The 24,588-nt window shown below is 40.2% G+C and overlaps 11 protein-coding genes across 11 annotated transcripts; 3 read left to right on the top strand and 8 right to left on the bottom strand.

The window, feature by feature from the left end:
- Window positions 1-3,089: 3,089 nt before the first annotated feature.
- Window positions 3,090-3,857, bottom strand: ATC70_012281 (uncharacterized protein; the record flags this gene model as incomplete). The annotated part of the gene is made up of 1 exon (XM_064831457.1): window positions 3,090-3,857. One exon carries the CDS (start codon window positions 3,855-3,857, stop codon window positions 3,090-3,092), a length of 768 nt encoding a protein of 255 aa, XP_064677737.1.
- A 246-nt stretch (window positions 3,858-4,103) lies between these two features.
- Window positions 4,104-4,592, bottom strand: ATC70_012280 (uncharacterized protein; the record flags this gene model as incomplete). The annotated part of the gene is made up of 1 exon (XM_064831456.1): window positions 4,104-4,592. The coding sequence occupies one exon, from the start codon at window positions 4,590-4,592 to the stop codon at window positions 4,104-4,106; it is 489 nt and encodes a 162-aa protein (XP_064677736.1).
- Window positions 4,593-8,609: 4,017 nt separating this feature from the next.
- Window positions 8,610-10,458, top strand: LST8 (TOR complex subunit lst8; the record flags this gene model as incomplete). The annotated part of the gene is made up of 4 exons (XM_064831455.1): window positions 8,610-8,651; window positions 8,827-9,521; window positions 9,574-9,675; window positions 9,729-10,458. 4 exons carry the CDS (start codon window positions 8,610-8,612, stop codon window positions 10,456-10,458), a joined length of 1,569 nt encoding a protein of 522 aa, XP_064677735.1.
- A 120-nt stretch (window positions 10,459-10,578) lies between these two features.
- Window positions 10,579-11,289, bottom strand: ATC70_012278 (uncharacterized protein; the record flags this gene model as incomplete). The annotated part of the gene is made up of 1 exon (XM_064831454.1): window positions 10,579-11,289. The coding sequence occupies one exon, from the start codon at window positions 11,287-11,289 to the stop codon at window positions 10,579-10,581; it is 711 nt and encodes a 236-aa protein (XP_064677734.1).
- A 1,761-nt stretch (window positions 11,290-13,050) lies between these two features.
- On the bottom strand, window positions 13,051-13,638 carry ATC70_012277 (RRM domain-containing protein; the record flags this gene model as incomplete). The annotated part of the gene is made up of 3 exons (XM_064831453.1): window positions 13,051-13,065; window positions 13,128-13,448; window positions 13,510-13,638. The coding sequence occupies 3 exons, from the start codon at window positions 13,636-13,638 to the stop codon at window positions 13,051-13,053; spliced, it is 465 nt and encodes a 154-aa protein (XP_064677733.1).
- A 516-nt stretch (window positions 13,639-14,154) lies between these two features.
- ROM2_6 (RHO1 GDP-GTP exchange protein 2) lies at window positions 14,155-15,234 on the bottom strand (the record flags this gene model as incomplete). The annotated part of the gene is made up of 5 exons (XM_064831452.1): window positions 14,155-14,513; window positions 14,578-14,662; window positions 14,715-14,887; window positions 14,949-15,081; window positions 15,136-15,234. The coding sequence occupies 5 exons, from the start codon at window positions 15,232-15,234 to the stop codon at window positions 14,155-14,157; spliced, it is 849 nt and encodes a 282-aa protein (XP_064677732.1).
- Window positions 15,235-15,671: 437 nt separating this feature from the next.
- RPL19B_2 (60S ribosomal protein L19B) lies at window positions 15,672-16,810 on the top strand (the record flags this gene model as incomplete). The annotated part of the gene is made up of 7 exons (XM_064831451.1): window positions 15,672-15,674; window positions 15,732-15,924; window positions 15,981-16,093; window positions 16,147-16,208; window positions 16,270-16,325; window positions 16,379-16,680; window positions 16,733-16,810. The coding sequence occupies 7 exons, from the start codon at window positions 15,672-15,674 to the stop codon at window positions 16,808-16,810; spliced, it is 807 nt and encodes a 268-aa protein (XP_064677731.1).
- Window positions 16,811-16,951: 141 nt separating this feature from the next.
- Window positions 16,952-17,698, bottom strand: ATC70_012274 (uncharacterized protein; the record flags this gene model as incomplete). The annotated part of the gene is made up of 4 exons (XM_064831450.1): window positions 16,952-17,213; window positions 17,289-17,323; window positions 17,382-17,497; window positions 17,557-17,698. 4 exons carry the CDS (start codon window positions 17,696-17,698, stop codon window positions 16,952-16,954), a joined length of 555 nt encoding a protein of 184 aa, XP_064677730.1.
- Window positions 17,699-17,873: 175 nt separating this feature from the next.
- Window positions 17,874-18,657, bottom strand: ATC70_012273 (uncharacterized protein; the record flags this gene model as incomplete). The annotated part of the gene is made up of 3 exons (XM_064831449.1): window positions 17,874-18,182; window positions 18,245-18,465; window positions 18,522-18,657. 3 exons carry the CDS (start codon window positions 18,655-18,657, stop codon window positions 17,874-17,876), a joined length of 666 nt encoding a protein of 221 aa, XP_064677729.1.
- A 186-nt stretch (window positions 18,658-18,843) lies between these two features.
- On the bottom strand, window positions 18,844-20,943 carry ATC70_012272 (uncharacterized protein; the record flags this gene model as incomplete). Its single annotated transcript, XM_064831448.1, has 5 exons — window positions 18,844-19,709; window positions 19,798-20,170; window positions 20,235-20,542; window positions 20,609-20,858; window positions 20,914-20,943. The coding sequence occupies 5 exons, from the start codon at window positions 20,941-20,943 to the stop codon at window positions 18,844-18,846; spliced, it is 1,827 nt and encodes a 608-aa protein (XP_064677728.1).
- Window positions 20,944-21,241: 298 nt separating this feature from the next.
- On the top strand, window positions 21,242-24,455 carry ATC70_012271 (uncharacterized protein; the record flags this gene model as incomplete). Its single annotated transcript, XM_064831447.1, has 9 exons — window positions 21,242-21,364; window positions 21,436-21,514; window positions 21,754-21,989; window positions 22,058-22,477; window positions 22,534-22,746; window positions 22,842-23,126; window positions 23,186-23,938; window positions 23,995-24,112; window positions 24,193-24,455. 9 exons carry the CDS (start codon window positions 21,242-21,244, stop codon window positions 24,453-24,455), a joined length of 2,490 nt encoding a protein of 829 aa, XP_064677727.1.
- Window positions 24,456-24,588: the final 133 nt, after the last annotated feature.

The raw sequence follows: 24,588 nt of genomic DNA, 5'->3' as shown, positions 1-24,588 counted from the left end.
CATCGTTTGAACAGCAAATAGCTACATGTCATCCCTATCCTCCGTCTTTAATTATAAACATCTATCTTATTGGTAACAATAATTGTAAATGACGGCATGTCTAGTTAAACAAGAAAAAAAAATGAATGTGCTCAGAATTCCTTGGTGAAATGACATATTCTTGCTCCATTTTGTGATATATCGAGCATCTGCCAGGACTAGAAACAGAGCTGAAAGCTCGTATTGTAATGCAATGCTATATATTTGTGGTTCATGTCCTTGTCTTTATGACAAGTCCACATCGTATAGAATTTTGTTTTCTGAATAAATAAAAGCGGAGATGTTAAGAAATGATGTCAAACCGCAAAGCCATCAAGCAATCTGTTGTTACTCCAAGGATAGTGTCACAGAATATAATACCATTTTCATGTCGGCAAAATGCTTGTTTGCCAAGTAGCGCCTGAATAGGTCTAGTGGTTTCAGTATAAGGTGTAGAAGCATGACCTCTTCTTTTAAAGTTGTAAACGATGCGATCATTTTATGGGAACATCTCAAGGCAATAGTCTGACATTTACATTTTGCTAGCACTGACGACAAAGAATTTGAATACATATAACAATAAACTTTGCATGCGAGCTCCTGAGCAAATGCTTAGTTTTTTTTTTTACTGAAAATAACTAATAATTACAAGGTCATACATGCACTAATATCTAATTATACCCTCCCCACGAATGTGTACCTTAAAAATATAGCATTCTCTAGTACATATCTTGCAAATGCTAATAAATTTCACCAAGAGAACCGACATGATAAAAACCAATATCTTTGTCTATCATAGTAAAGCAATCGTTTTAGATATATTATACTTTTAGAAATCTTACGGTAGTACTAGCATAATTGCAAGGTCATTTGTAAAATTCTATTGTCGAAGATGGTACAAATCTTATTAGTCAAAATATTGATCACATTGCCTCAATCGATTCGACTATTTACAGCCTTGATAACCGTGGTTTTATGCAAATATCCATCCAAACACATATCATTATTTTTTTATCACATAAAAAAGCTTTATATTCCTTCTCTATTATAGACAGATATCCGGCAATCAAACATTGTGCGATTCAACTCTAACTCAATTGCCTAGTCTAGAAAATATAAAATACTAGCAACGCTACACAGAATTACCTTATGTTTGTAGGCTAGCATAAGAAAAATAAGCTTGCCGCTTAGTGCTAGGATTAGAAAAGAACATACAAGGAATTTATCGGTTAGTTGGTCGTTAATTCACAGAAAAGAACAGCTTTTTTCAAGTGATACGTTTCTTTCTAGAAGCAATCAAATGAGAAGAAGAGTATTTCTTCGATGAGACAGTGTGGGGTCAATTTGAATGGATACGTCGACTGAGGTATGATAGAAACATTCTTTTATTCAAGGCATGGCGCTGCCACAGTAATATACATTCGGCAACAGTGTCGTCTGTCTCACTTTTATCTTTTAGAATTTACTGTTCTTTGATATTTTTTTTCTTTTTTTTTTTTGCAAAAAAGCATCACCAATTTGGATAAAAAAAACTTTTTTGTACTTGAATTATATTTATGTCATTATATTCGCTCTCCAATCTTGGATACTCGATAGAATAATGAAAGAAAAAAAGCTTGATGTGCGTTAAACTCTGTCGATCAATTGTGAAACACTGATCACCTCAGCGAATCCCCGGGTAATGCGTGTAGTTGGATGCGAGCCATTTAGTAACGTATATATACATATATATATATATATATACAACGATTGCAAATTCTTTCTGGCCGAAATCCTTTAATGCAAAGATAGCATTCATAGCAAGTTATGTATTGAATACATGTCCCTGGATAAAACAGCGTGTATGAGTAAGCAATGGCTTCAGATCGTACGATGCGATGTCTGTATGCTTGAAACAGATGTTCTCCAACGGGTCACATTGTCTGTTGCTATCAAACAGGCTTTTCTTTCCCTCATAGCATCAACTCAGCAGTTGAGATGAGACATATTTACAGCACATGGAGTGCTGCAAAGCAATCAAACCAATGAAGCGAGCATACATGTGTATTCCACAAGTGTCTCCCGGCTTTTTAATTATCTGGAGGAAAGACACTCTTTACGATTCTTGATAAATAGTCCAGAGACGGCACTACGTTCTTGCCTACAACATTCATTCAAACTGGGCCTCACTAGGTTTTCACAGTGAGGGGAACTTATTTATCGTGTATAAGCTACTAGCCGATATATCACGCTACGCTCGATGACGGCGTCGGCCCAAGACATTTCTAATCAGAGATAATAAAAATTTGCTATGTCAAGTAGATTTTAAGCAATCCATTATTAGCAACAGAAAGCTTATATCAGAGCCAGAAGGAGGAGGAGAGAAGGTATCTCCCTCGGCACCCTTTTTGCTTACACTGATATCAAACGAAGCCTATTATTATTGAGACGCTGTGAAAGAAGATTCAAGTTTTATGCAGCATTTGTAAGCCACAATCTCCATTTTCTAATAGTAGAATTATTATACCGTTCGCTGCTGCTGATGCTCTTAAGATGGCGACATAGTGCTGATCATGCGCAAATACAGGACTTGTGTAAGATCTACAGCGACTTTTTTAAGATATTGTCATTGCAAAAGACACCTTCATGAAGCAAAGCTCCCCAAAAAAAGTATTTAAGCTTACCGGCTGTCCTTTCAAATCCATGATCTCCACTTAATTAGCATCGCAACTATCATTGCCATCAACAGAAAGGCATTTTTTTTAAGGAAGATTATTGTTTTATTAATAAAATTCTTTGTTTAAAGTCCTATTAACGTACCCGAAGTGGGGAAGAGGATAGTAAGACTGGATATAAGGTGTTTTGCTATAGAAGTGAGTGAACGTTGTCTTGGGAAACTAAAGTATATAGTGCCCTGTCTATGCAGAGCATGACTTGGAGGGGTTCAAAATGAAAGGAGTCGAAGATGGATCTGTAGTGGCAGCTCCAAATTGCTTGAAGAATGCAAGAAAATACTTGGTACGTGGTGAGAGTGGGGTAGGGTGAAGATGTTGAGACTGTAAGGGGGAGCGAAGGAGGAGAAGTTCTTGAAATTACTCATAAGTGGGAGATTGTAGATCTGGGTCTATGTATGTGGAGAGTGCTTGGGACAAGACAGTGTATTCGATAGGACAGGAAAAGAGAAAGTGCGTTGTCATTTCTATGTTGGTAGTTCTAGAAGGGCAGATCGTGCAATGAGGAGCGAATTTATCAGACATACGAAGGTGTAGGAGTTCTTTGGTGGCTATTTTGTTGAGGAGGATTCGGTACCAAGTATTACGTGCATTCAGAGCTATTTCGAGCTTCCAAAACTGACTCCATTGAGTAGAAGAAAGGATATAACTAGGGGTAGGGGGAGAGGAAGAGGTTAGGAGGCATTTGAAGTATTTGATAGAAGTAACTTTAGTAGTTGGACGAATATTGTTGGGTTCTGGAGGTATAAGAAGAGTGGTGACAAAGGAGTGGAGAGCTGGAAATGAAGGAATGTTAGAATTTGGAAGGTTGTGAACCTCCAAGGCGTTGTGAGGTCGCGGTGCATTGGGGAGAAAGTTGTAAAGGACAAAGTTGTTGAGAAGTAGTTGGTTAGAGCAAAGTAGAGAGATAGTTTTGTTGATTGATGGGCCGTGTGGCAGAGCTTGGGGAGATGATTGTATTCTAGGCAGAGTCGGTTGGGATTGAAGATAAATATATCGGATCCTTTGAGCTGACGGATTGTTGGTTGGTTCTTGAGAACGTTGTGAGAGGGTTGAAAGAGGTGAGCTATTGGGTGGGTTGGGGGGAGATTGTGGACGAGGAGTTCCATCAGTGGTAGGTGAAGGCATGTGGACATGGTGGCATGGCTGAAATGGTAGTTGTGGGGGATCGAATCTACGGCTCGTAGTAAGTTGACTATGGGACCAAAAAGGCGAGGAATGACCGGTCGACAATGGGGAAATAGGAATGACCAATGATAGGAAGGATATTCGGCAGTAGAAAGAACAAAGCTGAGAGTGTATCTAAGGATGGGAATGGACGGCATAAGTGAAGGTGAGGCTTGTGGGGGGGTGAATCAGGAAGTAGAGCCACCGCTATTGTAAGGCATTAGCTTGAGTGGCTGGATCGAGGAGCTTCAAGCCCCCTTGGTTGATGGAGTGGGTGAGGTGGTCAAAAGCGAGGCGAGAGATTTTGGATCCGCAGTTGATAAAGGTGGCGGCGAGTTGCTGGAGCTGTTTGAGTTCAGGGGATGAAAATGTAAAGAGGCGCATAACGTGCCAAAGTTTCGAATATAAGAGCGCATTGATGACGGTGACCCTACCTCGGTATGTTAGTGCGCGGGTGGAGTGAAGCTGGCAATAGGCGCGAATCTTGGAGATGATGGAGAGGGCATAGGTTGCGCGTTGATTGGCACTTGAGCATATGGCAAATCCTAAGTAGGTGAGAGGTTCGGTAGCAGTGCGGTCGTGCCATGATGTGATACCCTGATCTTGTAGGAAAGAAATCCAGGGTGGGTGTGGTTTACCGGATAACGAGAGTGCTTGGGTTTTACTGTAGTTGAGAGATGCATTGGATGCGGCCATGTATTGGTTGATGATGTCTTAGAGGTGTTCAAATTCTGTGGGATTCCGGAGGACCACAAGAGTGTCGTCCGCGTATGCTAAAACTTTGATGGGAGGAGGGGATGGCATAGTCTTAGATTGATTAGTTTCAAGTGGTAAATGGAAACCTGTGATGTTGCTGTGATTGTTTATAGCACGAAGCAGTGGGTCGAAGGCAATGTTAAAGAGTAGTGGACTGAGTGGGTCGCCTTGACGTAGACCTCGGCCTGCACTTCAAGAGTGTATTAGGAAGCATTTTTTTTTTGTAGGGGAGACGAGCTCCAGGTCTTATTTAAAATCCTTTAAATGTCATACTGAGGGATAGAAAAGACTGTTGGTGGACCCAATGTCTGCAATGAAGGGGAATAAGATATTTTTGAACTAAGTTGGGAAAGAAATCTACTACTAATAAGGTGCGACTCCTAGAGCCAGTACAGTCTTGCGGAAATCGTCAAAATATAGATCATGGATAAGAGTACAAAACACCAAACGAGGACATCAGTACTACGTCAAAAAATCAAACAACTTGCGTTCACTAGGATTTGAACCGAGGATCCTTCCGTTGGCATACGGGAGTTCTACCACTTCGCCCTACCACCAGGGGCTGTATTAGGAAGCTTTTTTTTTTTGTAGGGGAGACGAGCTCCAGTTTTTAAAGTCCTGTAAATGTCGCTATGAGTGATAGACAAGACTGTTGGTGGACCCAATGTCAGTCATGATGGGGAATAAATTATGGAAAGGAAGTTGGGAAAGAAATCTACTACAAATAAGGTGCGGCACTTAGAGCCAATACAATCATGCTAAGTTGTCATACAGAGATACTGGATAAGAGAACATTCACCAAACGAGGACATCAGTACGACCGTAAATAATTAATCAAAATGCGTTCACTGGGATTTGAACCGGGATCCTCCCGTTGGCATACGGGAGTTCTACCACTTCGCCCTACCACCAGGGGCATGTATTAGGAAGCATTTTTTTTTTTTTTTTTTTTTTTTTTTTTTTTTTTTTTTTTTTTTTTTTGTAGGGGAGACGAGCTCCAGGTTTTATTTAAAGTCCTTTAAATGTCATACTGAGGGATAGAAAAGACTGTTGGTGGACCCAATGTCTGCAATGAAGGGGAATAAGATATTTTTGAATTAAGTTGGGAAAGAAATCTACTACTAATAAGGTGCGACTCCTAGAGCCAATACAGTCTTGCGGAAATCGTCAAAATATAGATAATGGATAAGAATACAAAACACCAAACGAGGACATCAGTACTACGTCAAAAAATCAAACAACTTGCGTTCACCAGGATTTGAACCGGGGATCCTCCCGTTGGCATACGGGAGTTCTACCACTTCGCCCTACCACCAGGGGCTGTATTAGGAAGCATTGGATGACCATCACAATTTGTATAGTCGAATCTCACAAAATAGTTCGATCAAGTCGAAAATAACCAGAATCTGGCCAATCTTGAGCAGAAAAAAAAAAAGCTGAGTTTGAATCAATTTTGGCGGCTGCGCTGCTACTGGCTGACCCAAATGTCTTTCTGTTGATGACAATGACGATTGCGATGCTAATTGAATGGGGATTATGGATTTGGAAGGACAACTGGTTAGCTTGAATATTTTTTGGGGAGTTTGCCTTATAAAGGCGTCTTTTGCAATGACAATATCTTAAAAAAAAGTCGCTGTAGATCTGATAGAAGTTCTGTATTTGCGCATGACCAGCTTTATGTCGCCATCTTAAGAGCGTCGGCAGCGAATGGATACCTCCCCCTCCTGGCTCTGATGATATAGCCTTTTTTTTTAACTATTATCTGATTGTTTAAAACCTACTTAATATACCATTGTCTCTGATTTGAAATGTCTTCGGCCAGAGCCCGCAGGGCAACGCTGTCATTGAGCGTAACAAGATTGATCGGCTAGTATAATAAGTGCGGGAAAATCAAGCACTTAATCGAGTAATTTAAGATAAGCTAACAGTGCTGAAAGTAGCAGAACAGTATGGTATATATCTCGTAGCTCTGTTTATTTTCGTAGTACATATAGCAGCATTTTGCTTTAATACCAAGCACCTCTACAAAATCAGTATCATAGCACTCTTTTATAACAAGAAAAATATTAACATCTAGATGTTCAAGCAGTCTAGAAATACTTATATAGCTAATCATTTACCTTTGTGTTAACAAGATATTATTCAAAGAAATGTCTTGCAGTAATTGCGCTACTTTTGTAGTGTCAAGCATGTATCCATCAGACCACTAACTACAATTTCACTAGGGTCACAGTCATAGGTCCGTTACCAGCAACGATCTAAGATTAGATGCTGGATTCCCACATTACAGCAAGACACACCAAATGGCTTTGAATCTAAGAGAAAGCATAAATAGCTAAATGTTTAAGTTGTCTAGAAATACTTATATAGCTAATCATTTACCTTTGTGTTAACAAGATATTATTCAAAGAAGTGTCTTGCAGTAATTGCGCTACTTTTGTAATGTCAAGCATGTATCCATCAGACCACTAACTACAATTTCACTAGGGTCACAGTCATAGGTCCGTTACCAGCAACGATCTAAGATTAGATGCTGGATTCCCACATTACAGCAAGACACACCAAATGGCTTTGAATCTAAGAGAAAGCATAAATAGCTAAATGTTTAAGTTGTCTAGAAATACTTATATAGCTAATCATTTACCTTTGTGTTAACAAGATATTATTCAAAGAAGTGTCTTGCAGTAATTGCGCTACTTTTGTAATGTCAAGCATGTATCCATCAGACCACTAACTACAATTTCACTAGGGTCACAGTCATAGGTCCGTTACCAGCAACGATCTAAGATTAGATGCTGGATTCCCACATTACAGCAAGACACACCAAATGGCTTTGAATCTAAGAGAAAGCATAAATAGCTAAATGTTTAAGTTGTCTAGAAATACTTATATAGCTAATCATTTACCTTTGTGTTAACAAGATATTATTCAAAGAAGTGTCTTGCAGTAATTGCGCTACTTTTGTAATGTCAAGCATGTATCCATCAGACCACTAACTACAATTTCACTAGGGTCACAGTCATAGGTCCGTTACCAGCAACGATCTAAGATTAGATGCTGGATTCCCACATTACAGCAAGACACACCAAATGGCTTTGAATCTAAGAGAAAGCATAAATAGCTAAATGTTTAAGTTGTCTAGAAATACTTATATAGCTAATCATTTACCTTTGTGTTAACAAGATATTATTCAAAGAAGTGTCTTGCAGTAATTGCGCTACTTTTGTAATGTCAAGCATGTATCCATCAGACCACTAACTACAATTTCACTAGGGTCACAGTCATAGGTCCGTTACCAGCAACGATCTAAGATTAGATGCTGGATTCCCACATTACAGCAAGACACACCAAATGGCTTTGAATCTAAGAGAAAGCATAAATAGCTAAATGTTTAAGTTGTCTAGAAATACTTATATAGCTAATCATTTACCTTTGTGTTAACAAGATATTATTCAAAGAAGTGTCTTGCAGTAATTGCGCTACTTTTGTAATGTCAAGCATGTATCCATCAGACCACTAACTACAATTTCACTAGGGTCACAGTCATAGGTCCGTTACCAGCAACGATCTAAGATTAGATGCTGGATTCCCACATTAATACAAGCATCCTCATCTTCTACCAAGTACAAAAGAAAAAAGAAATTGTAAATAAATTTAAGTTGAGTAAGGGAAAAAATGAATGACTTTTTTAGTGACGTAGACAAATATGATTTAACGCTCCGCGCATCACAGTGTTGCACCATGATACGAACAGCAAATTCGTTTTATACCACTGTTGGACATTACTAAAATGGATAAGCAAAAAGAGCTTATAGAACGGTATATTTCTAACGCACCGAGACCTTCTTTCAATCACCTTGTTCGAAAGGAGCAAAAATTGGTTGAAAAAATCTCCATTCTTATCGAAACCAAAACTCCTTTATGTTTACAAAGAGATTGGGTTAGAGCATACAACAAATGTGTTCAAGTCAAATGGCCAGAACAAAAACTACAGGCCAGGTAAGCTTGTTTCTTTTTACTTTGTAGTTTTTACTTATTATTATATAGACCTTCAACTGTGAGCATCTCATTTAAACGAATCTTTGAAGTCGCTAAAGCAACTGTAAGTGTGACTAAAATAATTTCTTTCTTTCTGTTGACATCTATGATGCTTTTTTTTAAAAAAATATTATAGAGAGATTCACTTCATGAATTCAAAGTGTCCAGTCTACAGATATCAAGCACTGTGTACTCTGCCTCTCGAAACGATTTCTTGGATAATTTAACTCACGATGTTAACAAAGAAGAACACGAAAACGAACACGAAGAAGAACATGAAGAAGAATACGAAGTAGATCACGAAGAAGAACGCGAAGAACACGAAGAAGAACGCGAAGAACACGAAGAAGAACGCGAAGAACACGAAGAAGAACGCGAAGAACACGAAGAACACGAAGAAGAACACGAAGAACACGAAGAAGAACGCGAAAAACACGAAGAAGAACGCGAAGAACACGAAGAAGAAGAGGAAATAGAACGTCAAGAAGAAAATGAAGTACGGCAAGGAGAAAATGAAGAGGAAGGTCAAGAGGAAAATAAAGTGCAACAAGACGAAGATAAAGAAGAATGTCAGGAAGAAAACGCAATACAGCAAGTAGTGTTCAATAAAGCGGAGCATGGTGAATTGGAAAAGCTGACCAAATCATTATGCATTAACTTACTAAACGAAACTTATCAACACTATGCCTCTCAATCTTTACCAGAAGAAGATTTCAATGATATCAAATCAAAATGTGCCGACTTACGATCTCATTTCAGCGATTACTTAACCCCTATCATGTACGAAACGATCAATAACTTATTTGATGAGCTCAAGCAATTTCAGTTCGAGTAAGTCTACTAAAATTTATTGAAAATCATAAATTAACATTTGTATTTATAGCTCTGATACGGCAAGTATAACCGCATACTTAGATAATGAGAAGAATAAGGAAACAAACAAAGAAAGTGAAAAATACATCCTGCTTTCTATTGTTAGCTCAGTGTAAGTCAAAATGGAGCTTTATAGATATTTATCTAATCTATTTAAAAATTCAGCATCAATAATTTCAATTTGTGGAAGAAAGAGGAAAAGCTTGCTGAGAATACATATTTACGCAAATTTGCAGATATCGTTGACATCCTATTCAAAAAAACCAATCTTTTTGTCAAAGATGGAGAAAACGTCTGTGAAGCATCAAAGCGAATGCAAATCATTAACGAAGGTGATATCACATTTGGTAGAAGATTGGACTTGATTGTAGCTAGTGAACAAGATAGTAGAGATATCGAGCTTTGTTCTTTGGAATTCAAGAAGGGCGATGCATCATATACAACTTTATTGTATCAGCAATCCAAAAATTTCAGAATTAATGCTTGTATTCTGAATGAAATCCATCTTTTGACACTTGAAGAAAGTATTTCTATTGCTTATCTGGACTTTTCAGGACGAAATGCGTATATCTCTCAAATATTCAAGATGAATGATCAGTATGTTGCTCACGAAGTTGGCAAGGTGATTATCATCAAGAACTTGTTGGAAATGGAAATACTGCGTGAAACAATGTTCAATCTCTTTAGATGGAAAAGAAGCCTGGTCAGTAACAGTAATGTGGTTTCATTAGCCAACGCCTATCAATGCAACAGATTTGCTCTTGCCGACATTAGTAATACTTTAGGTCAAAGCTCAAGGCTTTCCCCACTTCGTGATATCAAGCCAGCAAAAATATTTATGTCTCCAAGCAGCACTGGAAAAAGAACTCGAACTGTCTTTGAACAAGGCAACTAATGAATAATAAAATAAGCATATCATAATAAAGGATTATTTACCAACTCTCAGTAGTGGGTGCCATTTGGGGTTCCCTGCTATTTTGGGACCCAGATTTACATAACACATTTTAAGCGATTTTTACAAAATCCACAGGAAAACAAAGATATTTATTAATGAAAATGCAACTATTGATGGTAAAAAAGGCTCAGCTAGAAGTGTTGCAATTTTCTTCTTTTCGTTTCTTCGTAAGGAAAAAAAAGCGCCTTTTTGGAGCTCGGTGCCCAAGCGATCCAAAGACCAGTGGCGAGTGTTGAACACCTTTTGTAGGGCGCCTACAGCAGAAGTGGGGGAGAGACCAAGATCCAGCTGAAGGTCTTCAACGGAATCAATGTTTTTTTTACGGATATTGAACCATTTTCTGTCGTCTTTTCTCCATTTAGCGCCCCACTTGTCTTCTAATTCTTGAACAGACCAGAATCCATCTCGACCTATTGTCCACTCGTCCCAAAGATCACACACAGTTGTCACTTGTCGACTCATTTTGTATAACGGTACACCTTCTTGATTGTATGGAAGTGAAATAGTTGCAACTGCGGTGTTGTTGTAACCTGGTGGTGGTGGGCTTTGTTGGGATTCTTCCGAAAATTGTTTTGATTGCGATACATCTTCTGATCTTGGCAAGGCAGAGGTTTTTGCGACAGCGCCTGTTGTCGCTACTGCTTGGTTCCCTTGGTCCATTCTAAAAGACAGTTGCAGTTGCTGCTTTCCGGTGACTATATTGTCAAACACTTTTTGCATTTGCTGCTGGATTTCATCCAACTTCTTTTGACGTTCTTTCAATTCTCGCATTGTATTTGCTATACTTCGGTTGATGCTGGAAAGCTGCTCTTGTACTTCAGGCGCAAATCTTTCAATAATTAATGAATGGGGCACTTCATTTTCTTCAACGTGAGCTTTTGCTTTTCTATAAACAAAGCAAAAAGATCAGACACACAGTTTTCATTTTGAAAAAAAAAAAAGCTTTATACCTTTGAAATTCTAGAAAGAGTGGGTTTCTGATTAAATTTCAGGAACATAAGTACAAACTAAAAGCGAAAAAAAAAGTTCTTTCAGGTGTTAATTAACCAAAAGAGTACATATATTTTTTATGATAAGGCCTTGAATAACGCACATATCATTAGAATGTATTAAATCCTAATATTTTTTATGTAAATGTCAAATATACACACTTGGAACGAAAACTGGAACCCAAAGATCAATAACAATTGTTATTTGACAAAGTATTGGCTTATAACAAAAGTTATCACTCCAATCGGGTTCCAATTTTGCTGGGAACCCATTTTTTTTTTTTGGAACCTCCAAAAAAAATAATAAATGTTCAGTCCCTAGACACTTTCAAAGCCTCAAAAAGGAAAGAAGTTGGTCTGACAAGTATCTTGGTAGACTGGCGCTATTGAATATCGATTGCAAGAAGAATATCATGACTAATGATAGCGCTATGTAATTTTCCATCTACTTTCCATACGCTTCAAAAGCATCTATTATTACTGTATTGCCTTCATGATTAGAAAGGCATTGAGTTTGCCAGCCAGCACCACCAGCCAAAACTGATTCAAACTCGTATTACTTTTTCTGCTCACGATTGGCCAGATTCTGGTTATTTTCGACTTGATCGAACTATTTTGTGAGATTCGACTATACAAATTGTGATGGTCATCCAATGCTTCCTAATACACTCTTGAAGTGCTTTTCAAGGCGCTTCCCATGGTGCCAAGTAAAATATATGTTTCGACTGAACTTATTGAGCAATTCTAGAAAATATGAAATAAGGTTTTTGGTCAAAATGTCAAATTTTTGCATATGAAGACCTCATAAAAGTGGTTTCAGAGGTTGCTTTGGATCGACAGAAACATTTTGATCCAATACATACCATAGTAAAAGTCTTCATTTCCAAGGTGAAAAACGCGATCGTTTGATTTTCGATGGAAACCATGAGGGGTACCTCCTGGTTTTTGATCGATTTTTGACGATGATTTTTTGGTCCCCAAAAAATTGAGTAAATGTGTTGATAAGTAAGTGCAAGGCGAGTACCATTGTTTAGCGCTATTCTGGCAGTCTAAAACGGCTTCTAACACGAGAAATTGCTGCTCAAATTCACCAAATTTTTGCTGTGTTTTGCATACTGTCAAGTAGCAAGAGGTAACGCAAGCATGCTGCCTGCCCATCTTTGAATCGTTCCCATTGATACAAACTGGGAGAATCGTAAAAGTGCTGTATCTTCAATTGCGAATGCTTTGTAGAGGATTTCCTTGTAGTAATACGCACTTGACCAGCTAATTTAGCTTATCTTAGTAAGATGGCAAAGTATTCATGTCAAACTCGCACAGCATGTGCGGCACTCTGCCTGGTCTTTTGTAAATTAATCGACATATTGCCATGGAGACTCTCACTAGTGTTACATTCACCTAGATAGAGGTATACACCAGTCATATACAATATCATCCTTCATACATGGCAAAACAACATCAATAATGTTTTAGTGGTTGTAAATTTATTTTATTTTCTGCGAAAAAAATAGACTAAGCGCGTATAAATGAAGATTTATTCAATTTACATGGTGAGTTCCTAAATACAAAAACAGATCAATATACAAAATCCAAAAAAAGCATCAATTGATTTTCACTTACCATAATGGCGTTAACAACATCGTTTTCGTTGTTCTTGAGGGCCTTGACGGCCTTGGCACGAGAGACATTAGCTTGGCTGACGACCAATTCAATATCCTTCTCCTCAACACCAGTGGCATCAACTTCCTCATCCTCTTCCTCAACAGCGGCCTCAACCTCAGCACCTTCTTCGGTCTTTTCGGCATCAGCAGCGAGCTGTTGCTCCATAGCAGCTTGTTGGGCACGAGCAGCCATATCCTCAACTTGCATCTCACCGAAAACAATGTGAGTATCAGAGTTTTGGGACTTGAAGACTTCAGGGGTGGCAATGGCATAAACCATCTAGAAAAAAAAAATATCAATCATCTGTGCCTTTCTTGCGATACAAGGAAAAAAAACTTACACCTCTACCACGGGTGAAGGTGACACGGTTGACACCGGCAACAGGCTTCAAACCGAGGGCAAGGATGGCCTTACGGGCCTTTTGCTCACCACGGGACTGGATGGAAGTTTGGGAGTTCTCAGTAGACATCTGATGTGAGAAAAATACATGTCAGTTTCTGATTATTCAAGGTTGCAAATTTCATCATTGGGAGAGAGAATTGAGATGTAAAGTATAAAGAGAAGTTCATTTTGTCCACTATAGCTGTCCATGCCTCACGCTGATCTTATATACACGTTGTCATGCAGTTGAATCCACTGTAAATCGTTTGTCATGATCACCATGGTGACTAATGATCTTTCCATCCGATATGTTTTTTTTTCCTGAAATCATCCATCCATTGAACTGATTTGATCATCCAAATACGAAATGTATCTCTCTTTACAAATTACATTCCAACTTCTCTCTCTCAAAGCGCGCATTTACAGTGATGTTGTTGTAGTGATGGATGGTGTATATGGGTACTTACGTTAGCTTTTAGGGAAAGAGGAAGGGGATAGCTTGACAATGTGTACCTGACTTTCAATAATCTCAAGGATTTCTGTGTTTGAACAAGCAATTGAAAAAACTGTCCGGTTTCTGGCATAGGAAACGTATCACTGTTTATTAATTCTCTTTCATCAGTCTCTCAAAACCATCAGCAATGTCATGCAAAGCTGCCTCGCTTGAGGGAGCTTTGGGATTCAAGTAAGCCATGAAGAAGTTCTTGGCTAACCAGGGGTTTTGAACAGTACCAAAGTCCTTTCCTTCATAAACTAATTTGAGACCTCCTTCCTTGGTCTTTGTAAAGATGAATTCCGAATCCTTCTTCACTCTCATACTGACAAAATTAGACTTAAATTCCTGAATTGCCTTCAAAACCTCTCTCTCTTCATCCTCAGACATGTCTTGATCTTTCATGCGTTGCATCAAAAGACGTAGAAATCCATCACGGAGATGTTGGGTATTTGTTGCACGGGTAGGGACTAGTGATATCCAGACAACATTAATGCCTTTGTTTGTATGCATGGCAGCTTTCCGAAACTTTACCTAACCGAATGCTCAAGGCATAAGGCTGATCCAAAAACTGCTCTGCCAAGCCAGTATCTTGCAAGAATTTACTCTTGTCAAAGTTCTATTTGTCCGTTAATGTCTGATATGTCTACATGGCACTGGCACATTCATACCTTCCAGCCGTCTAATTTTCTCAATTCTCCAATATCCTCGCCCTTCATGTACATCCCAACGACATATACATTCATGTTGATGAATGTCACTGCTCTCACACCCAAACCGATGAGTCTCTTCCATTCATTGTCAGTATAGAGGTTGATGGGGAATACGAGATTTGTTGCTGGGTCTACATGTAACACAGTTTGAGTCGTCTGTCGTTTCCAAACGATCCTATTCCTCTACTCTACCCTCAACAGTGCCAGCATACGCAGGAGCCTCAGAATAAACAGGATTAGAGAAAGCCAAGTAGCCTGCAGTAGTCAAACCTGCCCCGAGGGCTGTCAAGGTTACATGCTTGCCAGCGTTTGCTTTCCAAGATGTCTAGCAGATGGTTTAGACATAAATGATCTTCTAGGGTTGCTGTTTCGTACTTACACTTTGAGCAATGCTAGTCGCCATTCTGCGAGAAGTATTGAGCCTTGAAGAGACACATGCCTTTGGTAAGCGAGTGAAAGTACGAGAAAGTCTAAGCATAATTCTTGAATGGTACTAAAAAAAAAGAAAGAAAAGCAAATTCAATTGACATCTTTTGGCTCTGCTCTTGTGCAGTTCTCGAATGTTTAACAGCGGGGATGTTCGGCTGCTGTTCAATTCATGTTCTGTTCAGAAAGTATAAGGCGACTTTTTCAACACCATTTAAACTGAATGATATCTATATGAACGCATCAACACATGCTCACATGTCTCTGCTAGCTGGAAACCTGCCTTGATTTAGATGCCTCTAGTGAATGCAATGCATAAGGGCCATCGGAATCTGTTAAGCATTCACTGCGTTTCATGGCATTGGGATGTTGATTATCATTGCAAATGCAATACAGTCACTCAATTCCCTCCCCATTATAAAGAATTTTGCTTTGGCCGCGTTCAAATTGGCACTCTTCATCATTAGAACATAGCACAATCAATACAAAATGGTACCTGTTGCTCGAAGAAACATGTAGATGATCCCAATTAACCATCGTATTTGACAGGCTCGTAACGAGGAAAAAGCACAATCCATGCTATATCGTTTTCGCGAGGCTCAAGCAGCCGAGCTTGGAGGCGGTAAAATGCGTACACGTAGACCCGGCTTTGCTGGTGTAGTGAACACAGTGCAGGAAGCAGAGAAATGGCGTAGAGATATTCTCAGTGAGATTTCAAGAAAGATTTCCAAAATTCAAGATGGTAAAGCGCACAACAACGACGAGAAAATGGCCATGCTAATGCATGTCTTTTGCTAGTAAGTTTGTCTGATTATCAAGTCCGTGATCTCAATGATGAGATCAACAAGCTGATGGGTCAAAAATACCATTGGGAAAGACGAATCAAAGAGCTTGGTGGTGCTGACTATACGGTAAGATCCATGAATGTGTGTTGAATGGGGCTGAGCCTAACATTGGACATTAGAGATCTGCACCAAAAATGCTGAATTACGAAGGGAGAGAGGTGCCTGGAACAAGAGGATACAAGTGAGCAGTTCATAGAGTCACTTGGAATTAGGATGTTCTATTAACCAACATACACTATCAGATATTTCGGTCGTGCAAGAGATTTACCAGGTGTTAGAGAGTTGTTTGAGAAAGCTGGTAATGCAAAATGTGACTCAAACGTGTGTAGTATGCTCACATTGTGTGGATAGCACCCGAATCAACAACGCGCTCAAGAAGCGAAATCAACCGTGATATCGACGCAGATTATTATGGTTACCGCGATGAAGAGGATGCTGTTTTGCTCGAATACGAGAAGGCTCTGGAGCAGGAATTGATTCAAAAGTTATACAATGTTCCAGACGACGAGACAGCAGCAGAAGAAAAGGGACCCAAGGTCATAGAAAAGACACACGAGGATGAGAGACAAAGAGACGCAGCAACAAAAGATGGCAGCAATGTGCCTACACAACAGCAAATTGGCGAGTATCTTTTAAATCGGAAGAAACAAGAGGTAGAGTGGAACAGATGTTTTACAAGGTGGATTTACTGATCTTGATGTATAGCTGCTGGATAAATACGTTTCAGAAGAGTTAAAGCAGAGCGAAAGCCTTACAAAGGAGCTGTTGGATAGACCCGAGTAGAAAAATAAAATACACTCGTTCTATACTCAATTTGAAAATGAGTGTTTATTAAATCTATTAGTCATAAAGAGGGAGCAAGTGGTGGTATGTAAAGAGTGATGAGGATGGCAATGATGAAGAAAGAGAGATAAAATGAATATACTACATATCAAGCGACCATGCGCTCTTCTTGTTATCCAATCCGCCATGATTGATGCCAACTCCCATTAGCTTAATTAATGCAACATCCACTTGGCCATCAGCCTCATCCAATTCACCCTCTCCCAAGTATTCTACAATGTTGTGTTCTGTTTCGAAAATCTTGACCTTGTGTAGTCGAGCTGAACTGGATCTCCAGCTGTCGTTTTTCAGGAAATGGTATTGAAAATTCCACCAAATGAACACTGCTAAATTTTCAGTTGTACTAACATAAACCGTGTTATTCATCTTGTGTCATATATATATATATATATATATAATCCATTGCTTCATCATTTACCTTGCTTTGTTTTTAAAGAATTCCACGTCCAGGTCCTGAAATCAACCACAATTCAGATCTTTGCTTTCGCTCAATCGCTCCAAGCTGACTTACCAAGTTTCGATGATCAAGGGGATCCATGACTGCAAGCTTGATGCACTCTTTCAGGTCGACCAGATTCATCACCATGCCAGTAAGCGGGTCCACCTCGCCCTTTAGAGTGATCTCCACTGTAGCAGATACATGTCTATTAGACATTGTCTACATGACAGCTGAAATATATGCCTACCTTTGTAATTGTGTCCATGAAAGTGCGGATGATTGCACTTTCCATACAATTGCTGGTTGTCTTCATTGGACAATTTAGGTGAATGAAGTCTGTGAGCAGCTGAAAACGTCTCTGAGCGTGTTATGTACGTAATGGGTGGCATTTTGTCTGAGAGAATCTAGATTACAACGGTGCTACGGAGAAAGGAGAAGAAAGGAACCACTTCCTGTTTTAATTTTTTATAGATTTTTTTTTTTTTTTGCGTGAGAAATTCAGAAACGAAACGGGATCTCAATCTACACGCTTGATACAGCATATACATGGGATCAATCACTAATCTATTGCAGCGTGTGTGCCCATTGATCCACTTGCTCTATTAGCAATGATTCAAAGTTGAACCAAAAATGATCTGCATCCGGAATGCACACAGCGTCATGGCACCAGTCTTTGACCCTACTCGATCTCGTGAATTGATCATGGTCGCCATAGATACACAGTGTTTTAGCATGAGGCGGCTTTTTGAAATAGGCAGCTTTTGTGGTTGCAAGAGCCCACATGACGCCCAATGGTATACTGATCAGTAGATAAGCACAAGGCACACTGGCACAATCAATGGTATTCGCAATCATGGCGCCAAAGGAATACCCCTAACGAGACATGGCATGTCAATCAACAGAACATAGAGTGCTGCCGTTGCTACTATACTTGCGCATAAGATAAGTCTGTTGATGCGTGGATATTCTTGCAATGCACCGTCATCTAAAGCGTAATCGACAACCGACATATAATCCTCTCTTTCGGCCATGGCAGTCCAGCTGGTTCTACCTTTGGATTTACCGCATCCTCGAAAATTCATGCAAATGGTGACATATCCTTTCGATCTAAAGTATCGCTGCAGTGCAATGACAACATTGTTGTTCATATTTCCACCTGAAGTTAGTGTTAATGTATCGCTTTCAGTGCGAGACATGTCTGGAATACTGTACCCAATGGCCCATAGGGGTGCGCAATGACAATACCTGGTGCTTGCTGCTGTTCTGCTCTGGCTTGATTTGCACTGACAAAGATCTCCAATGGCGTTTTGTCTTGACGCGATTCCACAAACAAAGTACAAGACGGCATTCTTTTTTAGAAAACAAACATTGTAGAACAAAAAAAAAAAAAAGAGTACAAAATGCATTTGAATGTGCTTGCCACAGATGCCAACACTGGCAGGTACCACGGTGACTGCAATCCCCACTGCATTGACATTAATTTATTAGGAGATGAGTATAATAATAGATGATAAAGATGATACAGTAGCTCGGGCTAGTCATGATGTTTGTGGAAGCAGTTATTGCAATATCCCTTCTTGAAGACATTCTCTATAAACTCGTGACATTCGCATTCGTTGCATGGTTCGTCCAAGGCAACAGGAGTTGCGTCGTGTTGAATTTCGTGCAATGATTGTGATGGTGAAGGTGTGAGTGCTACTGCTGCTGCTGGTAAGGATGTTGTGGATCCAATAGTAGGTGGCTCCTCAACAAGTCTATGTGGCGAATCTATAATGACAGGCGATGCTGTTGTGGATGATGTACTCGATTCTATCGTATGATTCGCAGTGCGTACAGATGGAGGAGGTGGTGGGGGTGCTCTGATGGCTGTTGATCGCTTTCGCGAGAGACTCCCCGAGCGTAGTGTTGTCACTGCAGGCGATGAAGTCGTTACTGGTGGAGGAGGCGGTCGTCGTATCGACGTTGACGATACCACAGAAGCATGAGTGGGAGTCGTAGCAATAGCATCGCTGTGGTCCAATACAGGAGGATTGTAGGTGACATCTACCACACGAGGGTTCGTCAAAGGATGGGTAGGGGCATTCAATTCAGGCAAGGATTTCTGTTGCTCTTGAGGTTGTTGCAATTGCTCTAATGGCGATCTTTCATTCTCCAGGACAGCAGGTGGCATCTCGTGTTTTTTAGGTAAAGGAGGTAACGGCTGTGTTTGAGGATCGTACTCTTCCGTATAGTTTACCGGAAAGATGCCTTTCTTTTGATGGCACTCTCCCAACCACCAGCCTACATCTATTTCATCAATCACTGCAATGATATCGCCGGTCTTAAAGGAGATTTCGTCTTGGTTTTGCCCTGTAAAATCAAACAATGCGCGTCTATATTTTGTGTGGTCTATGTGGTTCACTATAAAACAGCATCATGAGTCTCTCTCTCTCTCTCTCTCTCTCTTGGGTATTCGGGGCGACATGAAAAGTCATGTCATATACATTACACTCTTTATGAACTGGGTCTGATGCGGATAGTGGTGGTAGTACCTGGTTATTAGGTAATGGGCGATCCACTGTATCACTGCTGTTGTTATGGTAGCTCATACCAGACGATGCAAATGTGTCTACGCTACTGTCTCTGCTCATTTTCAGGGATGGCGGCTGGTTGCGATGGTGAGCTGAGATGTTGTCGGTCGACACAGAATGGTAAGAGTCCTGTGATGACTTCCTTACCATGACCCTTCCTAAAATATCAGAGGGGTCAGAGTTGGATCCCTCGCCCCAGTTCTTTTTGAGTGATTCTAGCAACTCTTTGGCCTGTGTATGGTACGCTGCCTGTGCTTCTACCATGTCTAATAATGCGTCCCTGTGTTCATTCTGGACCGTGGTGTCGTTGAGTACACAATCATCTCCTCCCACAAGGCGCCATTATCATCTTTACCTCAAATTCCTGAATATACGCCATCTTTTGAATGAGGTCATGCTCTGTGTCCTCGTACTTGATTCTCGATGCTTGCATCTCTTGCTCTAGTTCTGGCTTCTCTTTCTTGGCTTTGTTGAGTCGATTCAGCTTGGAATCATAGTCTAATCTACGAGACGCCAGTTTCTTTCGCAGTGAGTCGTATTCTTTGTATTCTTGCTGGCCGTTTTCTAGTGTTGTCATGTAGCCCATCCTAATTTCGTTGGCCAATGCTTCCTGCAGAGCAGCAAGACGAGTCTCTGTCTGTCCCAGATTGATCAAGGCGATACCTGACAGCGTACATTGATGATGAATCAAATATAAATTTAAATTAAAAAATCTAGCGACAAACTTACCTAATGCAGAATCTTCAGGAAACACAGTGCCATAATGGTATAGACATGAACCGAGTGTTTCAAATGGCATTTGCTTAGTTTTACCGTCCTCGGGCGAGGTCTTTCTTTTGAGCAAGTAGGACGCAATGCCATCTACTGCCTCCAGCACCTTGTCATAGCCCTCTCTTCTGTGCTCTGTTTCCTGCTCCAGTCGTTGAAAATCATCAGTCTGCAGCGTTACTTTGGCCCCGCCAAACTTTTCTCCTGTCCACTATTTCAATATGACGATGAATGGCTTGGTCGTTTCTTCGATCAATACACTTTACCTGCTTGAACTTGCCGAGATTTTTAATCATTTACTGCTCAAGAATGAAAAAGAGTTGTAAAAAAAAGCAAGAAAAAGAAACGGAAATGTAACAAGTCGCTGTCGGAAACTTGTCAATCGCACATCTCGGCTTCCCATTTCGTCTTCCATTGATCTCAGTAGAGTGGATGAGCCGCAAAAGAGAGTGAGAGAGGATCTCAAGGGACGTCATACATCACGTGTGTGTATAGTCGTTTTGCAACACAGTTTCCATTACTACATCTCAAAAGCACACGATTAAAATTGTCTATTGCTCTTTATCTCTACTAAAACACTAGAAACATCGCAGTATGGCACCCAGTACACTCTTCCGTTCGGAAGAAATGTCACTCATTCAACTATATATCCCTGCTGAAGTAGCTCAACCTTGCGTTGCAGAGTTGGGCGAACTTGGCAAGGTTCAGTTTAGAGATGTAAGTTTCTTTTAATGTCGTTTTGCTGCCTGAAATGTGTTATACTTACTGTTGCATATGACACTTGATAGCTTAATCCCGAAGTAAATGCTTTTCAGCGTTCATTTGTATCTGAAATCAGAAGATTAGATGAGATGGAGCGTCAATGTAGTGCGTATTATTTCTTGTGTGTGTGTTTCAATCATGACAACTGCAGTTTCAGAAGAAAAAGGATGAAGATGAGTAGTATTTCTCGGCAGCATCTGTCGCTACCTACTGCCCTGTATCTCGCTTCTCTGCATCGCGTGTCTTTTCGACTGCAGTATGGCCTCCTTCCTTTGAGAGACTGCAGTTGTCTTGACTGTGGACTGATCTGTTGTCTAGTTACTAAATTGCTCCATTTTGGATAGGATTTTTCCAAACACAACTCGCCAAGTCTGATATCCAGGTTCGTCCTTTGACACCTGCAGCCTATCGTTCTCGTGCTCGTTCAGCTCAGGAAGTCGATGATCTTGAAGAGAACCTCAAGGAGTACGAAGGACGCATCTCCCAAATGAACTCATCCTATGAATCGCTCCAACGTCGCTATCTTCAGTTGACTGAACTGCGTCATGTTTTGAGAGAATCTGCTGGTTTCTTTGAACAGGTAAAAGCAAAATAGAATGCTCATTATTTGAATGCCTGAAAGAAAAGCTGAAACCTTCCTTAAACAAGGCTGAGTCAAGACAAGACACGATTCGCAACTCGCTTGATATTCAAGACGATTCTGCCCCTCTCTTGGAAAACGATGTCGAGCAAAACAACTACGACTCTGAGAACCTGCATCTTGGCTATGTCACTGGTGTCATTTCGCGTGCTCGTATGCAGACATTTGAGCGTGTTCTCTGGCGCTCTCTGCGTGGTAACTTGTACATGAAATCCGCTGAGATTGATGAACCCATCGTAGATCCCGATACTGACAGTGTCGTCGACAAGAACGTCTTTTGCATCTTTGCTCATGGTACTGAGATCATTGCCAAAATCAAAAAGATCTCTGAGAGTTTGGGTGGCACCTTATACACCATTGACGATTCTGCTGATAAACGCCGTGATTCTCTGTTGGAAGTGACATCTCGTATTGAGGACTTGAACAATGTAAAACACCTTGCTTTTGAAACTCGTAGGAGTTGGTCTAACTCGTATTTTCGTAGGTTTTATCCACAACAAATCAGACCCGTCGTTCAGAGTTGCTTAAGGTATCCGAGAATGTCACTGCTTGGACAACTATTGTTCGTAAAGAAAAGGCTATATACCACACCATGAACTTGTTCAACTATGATGTCAATCGTAAATGCCTCATTGCTGAAGGATGGTGTCCCACAAACGACATTCCTCTGGTTCAACAATCCTTGAAAGAAGCTACTGTAAGTATTTATATGTATATATATATATATATATATATATATGTGTGTGTGTGTGTGTGTGCTGGTGATTTAAGAGACTGACCCTCTGTGAATAGGATGCTTCTGGCACCAGTCTTCCCTCCATCTTGACCGAGTTACATACCAAAAAGACCCGCCCTACATATCATCGCACAAACAAATTTACTGAAGGTTTTCAAGGTATCATTGATGCTTACGGTATTGCCCGCTATCGTGAAGTCAATCCTGGCCTCTTTACCATTGTCTCTTTCCCCTTCCTCTTTGCTATGATGTTTGGTGATATCGGTCATGGTGCTCTCCTATTCCTCACTGCCCTGTATCTCTGTCTCAATGAGAAGAAATTGGCCTCTAACAATGGCGAGGTAACAATGAGCTCATTCTCAAAATGCCTAGTTGATGTTGACACTAATCCACATTGCAGATTTTCAAAATGTTCTTTGGTGGTCGTTATATGATGTTGATGATGGGTCTTTTCTCCATCTTCACTGGTGCAGTCTACAATGATATCTTCTCCTTGTCATTAAACGTCTTCAAGTCCGGCTTTGACTTGCCCTCCAACTACACTTCGTTCGAATCTGTCGAAGCTTTACCCAACGGCAATGTCTACACTTTTGGCTTTGATCCCGCATGGCATGGCGCTGAAAACTTCTTGCTCTTCTCAAACTCTTACAAGATGAAGCAAGCCATTGTGATTGGTGTCATTCACATGTCCTTTGCTGTCTGTTTGAACGTCTTTAACCATATTTATTATAAGCGCAAAGCCTTTGTCTGGCTCGAATTCTTGCCTCAAATTTTGTTCATGGAATCCATCTTTGGCTATTTGATCTTCTGTATCATGTACAAGTGGAGTGTCAACTGGTGGGAGCTTGATTCCAATGGCCACCATATCCGCAACGCTCCTCCCAATCTCTTGAACATGCTGATTTACATGTTCTTGACCCCCGGATCTGTCAACCCTGAAGAGCAACTTTATCCTGGCCAAGGTCCTGTTCAGCTCTTCCTGATCCTCCTTGCTGTCGTCTGTGTACCATGGATGTGGTTTGGTAAGCCCTTTTATCTGAAAAGGGAGGCTAGCAAGCATCATTACGAGACAGTTGCTGGCGATGATAATGCTGATGAGGAAGAACAAGCCGTTGCAGGCACTTCCAGCGAAGATGATGAAGAAGAAGAAGAGGTATGAAATGTTCATTTGCTGCACTCGGTATAGTCTGCTCACATTTGCTTTCCTAGTTTGAGTTTAGCGAAGTCATGATTCATCAAACAATCCATACCATTGAATTCTGTCTCAACTGTATTTCTAACACTGCCTCTTATCTTCGTCTCTGGGCCTTGTCTCTTGCCCATGCTCGTAAGTGATGCCATACCACTCACATCCATGTATCTGTGCTGATGAGTACCATTTTTTCTTTTTCTTTTTTTTTTTTTTAGAATTATCAAGTGTGCTATGGGACATGACCCTCAAGATTTGGTTCAACATGACTGGTGCTATTGCTGTCGTTGGCCTTGTCATTGGTTTTGCCATGTGGTTCACATTGACTATTGGTATTCTATTGTGTATGGAAGGCCTTTCTGCTTTCCTTCACGCCCTTCGTTTGATGTGGGTAGAGTTTGACGGTAAATTCTACAATGGTGATGGTATCAACTTTGAACCCTTCACATTTGCTACAATTTTGGAGCCTGCTAGCGAGTAGAGTGCATTATATTAAAATAAATTATACAACCAACTTCAAACATTTATATCTGGTTCAGTATTGTATTTTTATTTAATTAAGCAATATTTACATAAGATAGAAAGTAGATAGTATATACATTGATTAGAGTATA

This window comes from Mucor velutinosus (genome assembly GCF_035048745.1).
Source record: "Mucor velutinosus strain NIH1002 chromosome Unknown tig00001569, whole genome shotgun sequence".
Classification (NCBI taxonomy): domain Eukaryota; kingdom Fungi; phylum Mucoromycota; class Mucoromycetes; order Mucorales; family Mucoraceae; genus Mucor; species Mucor velutinosus.
Note: the sequence above shows the minus strand (reverse complement) of the source record. Positions and strands in the feature narration are given on the sequence as shown.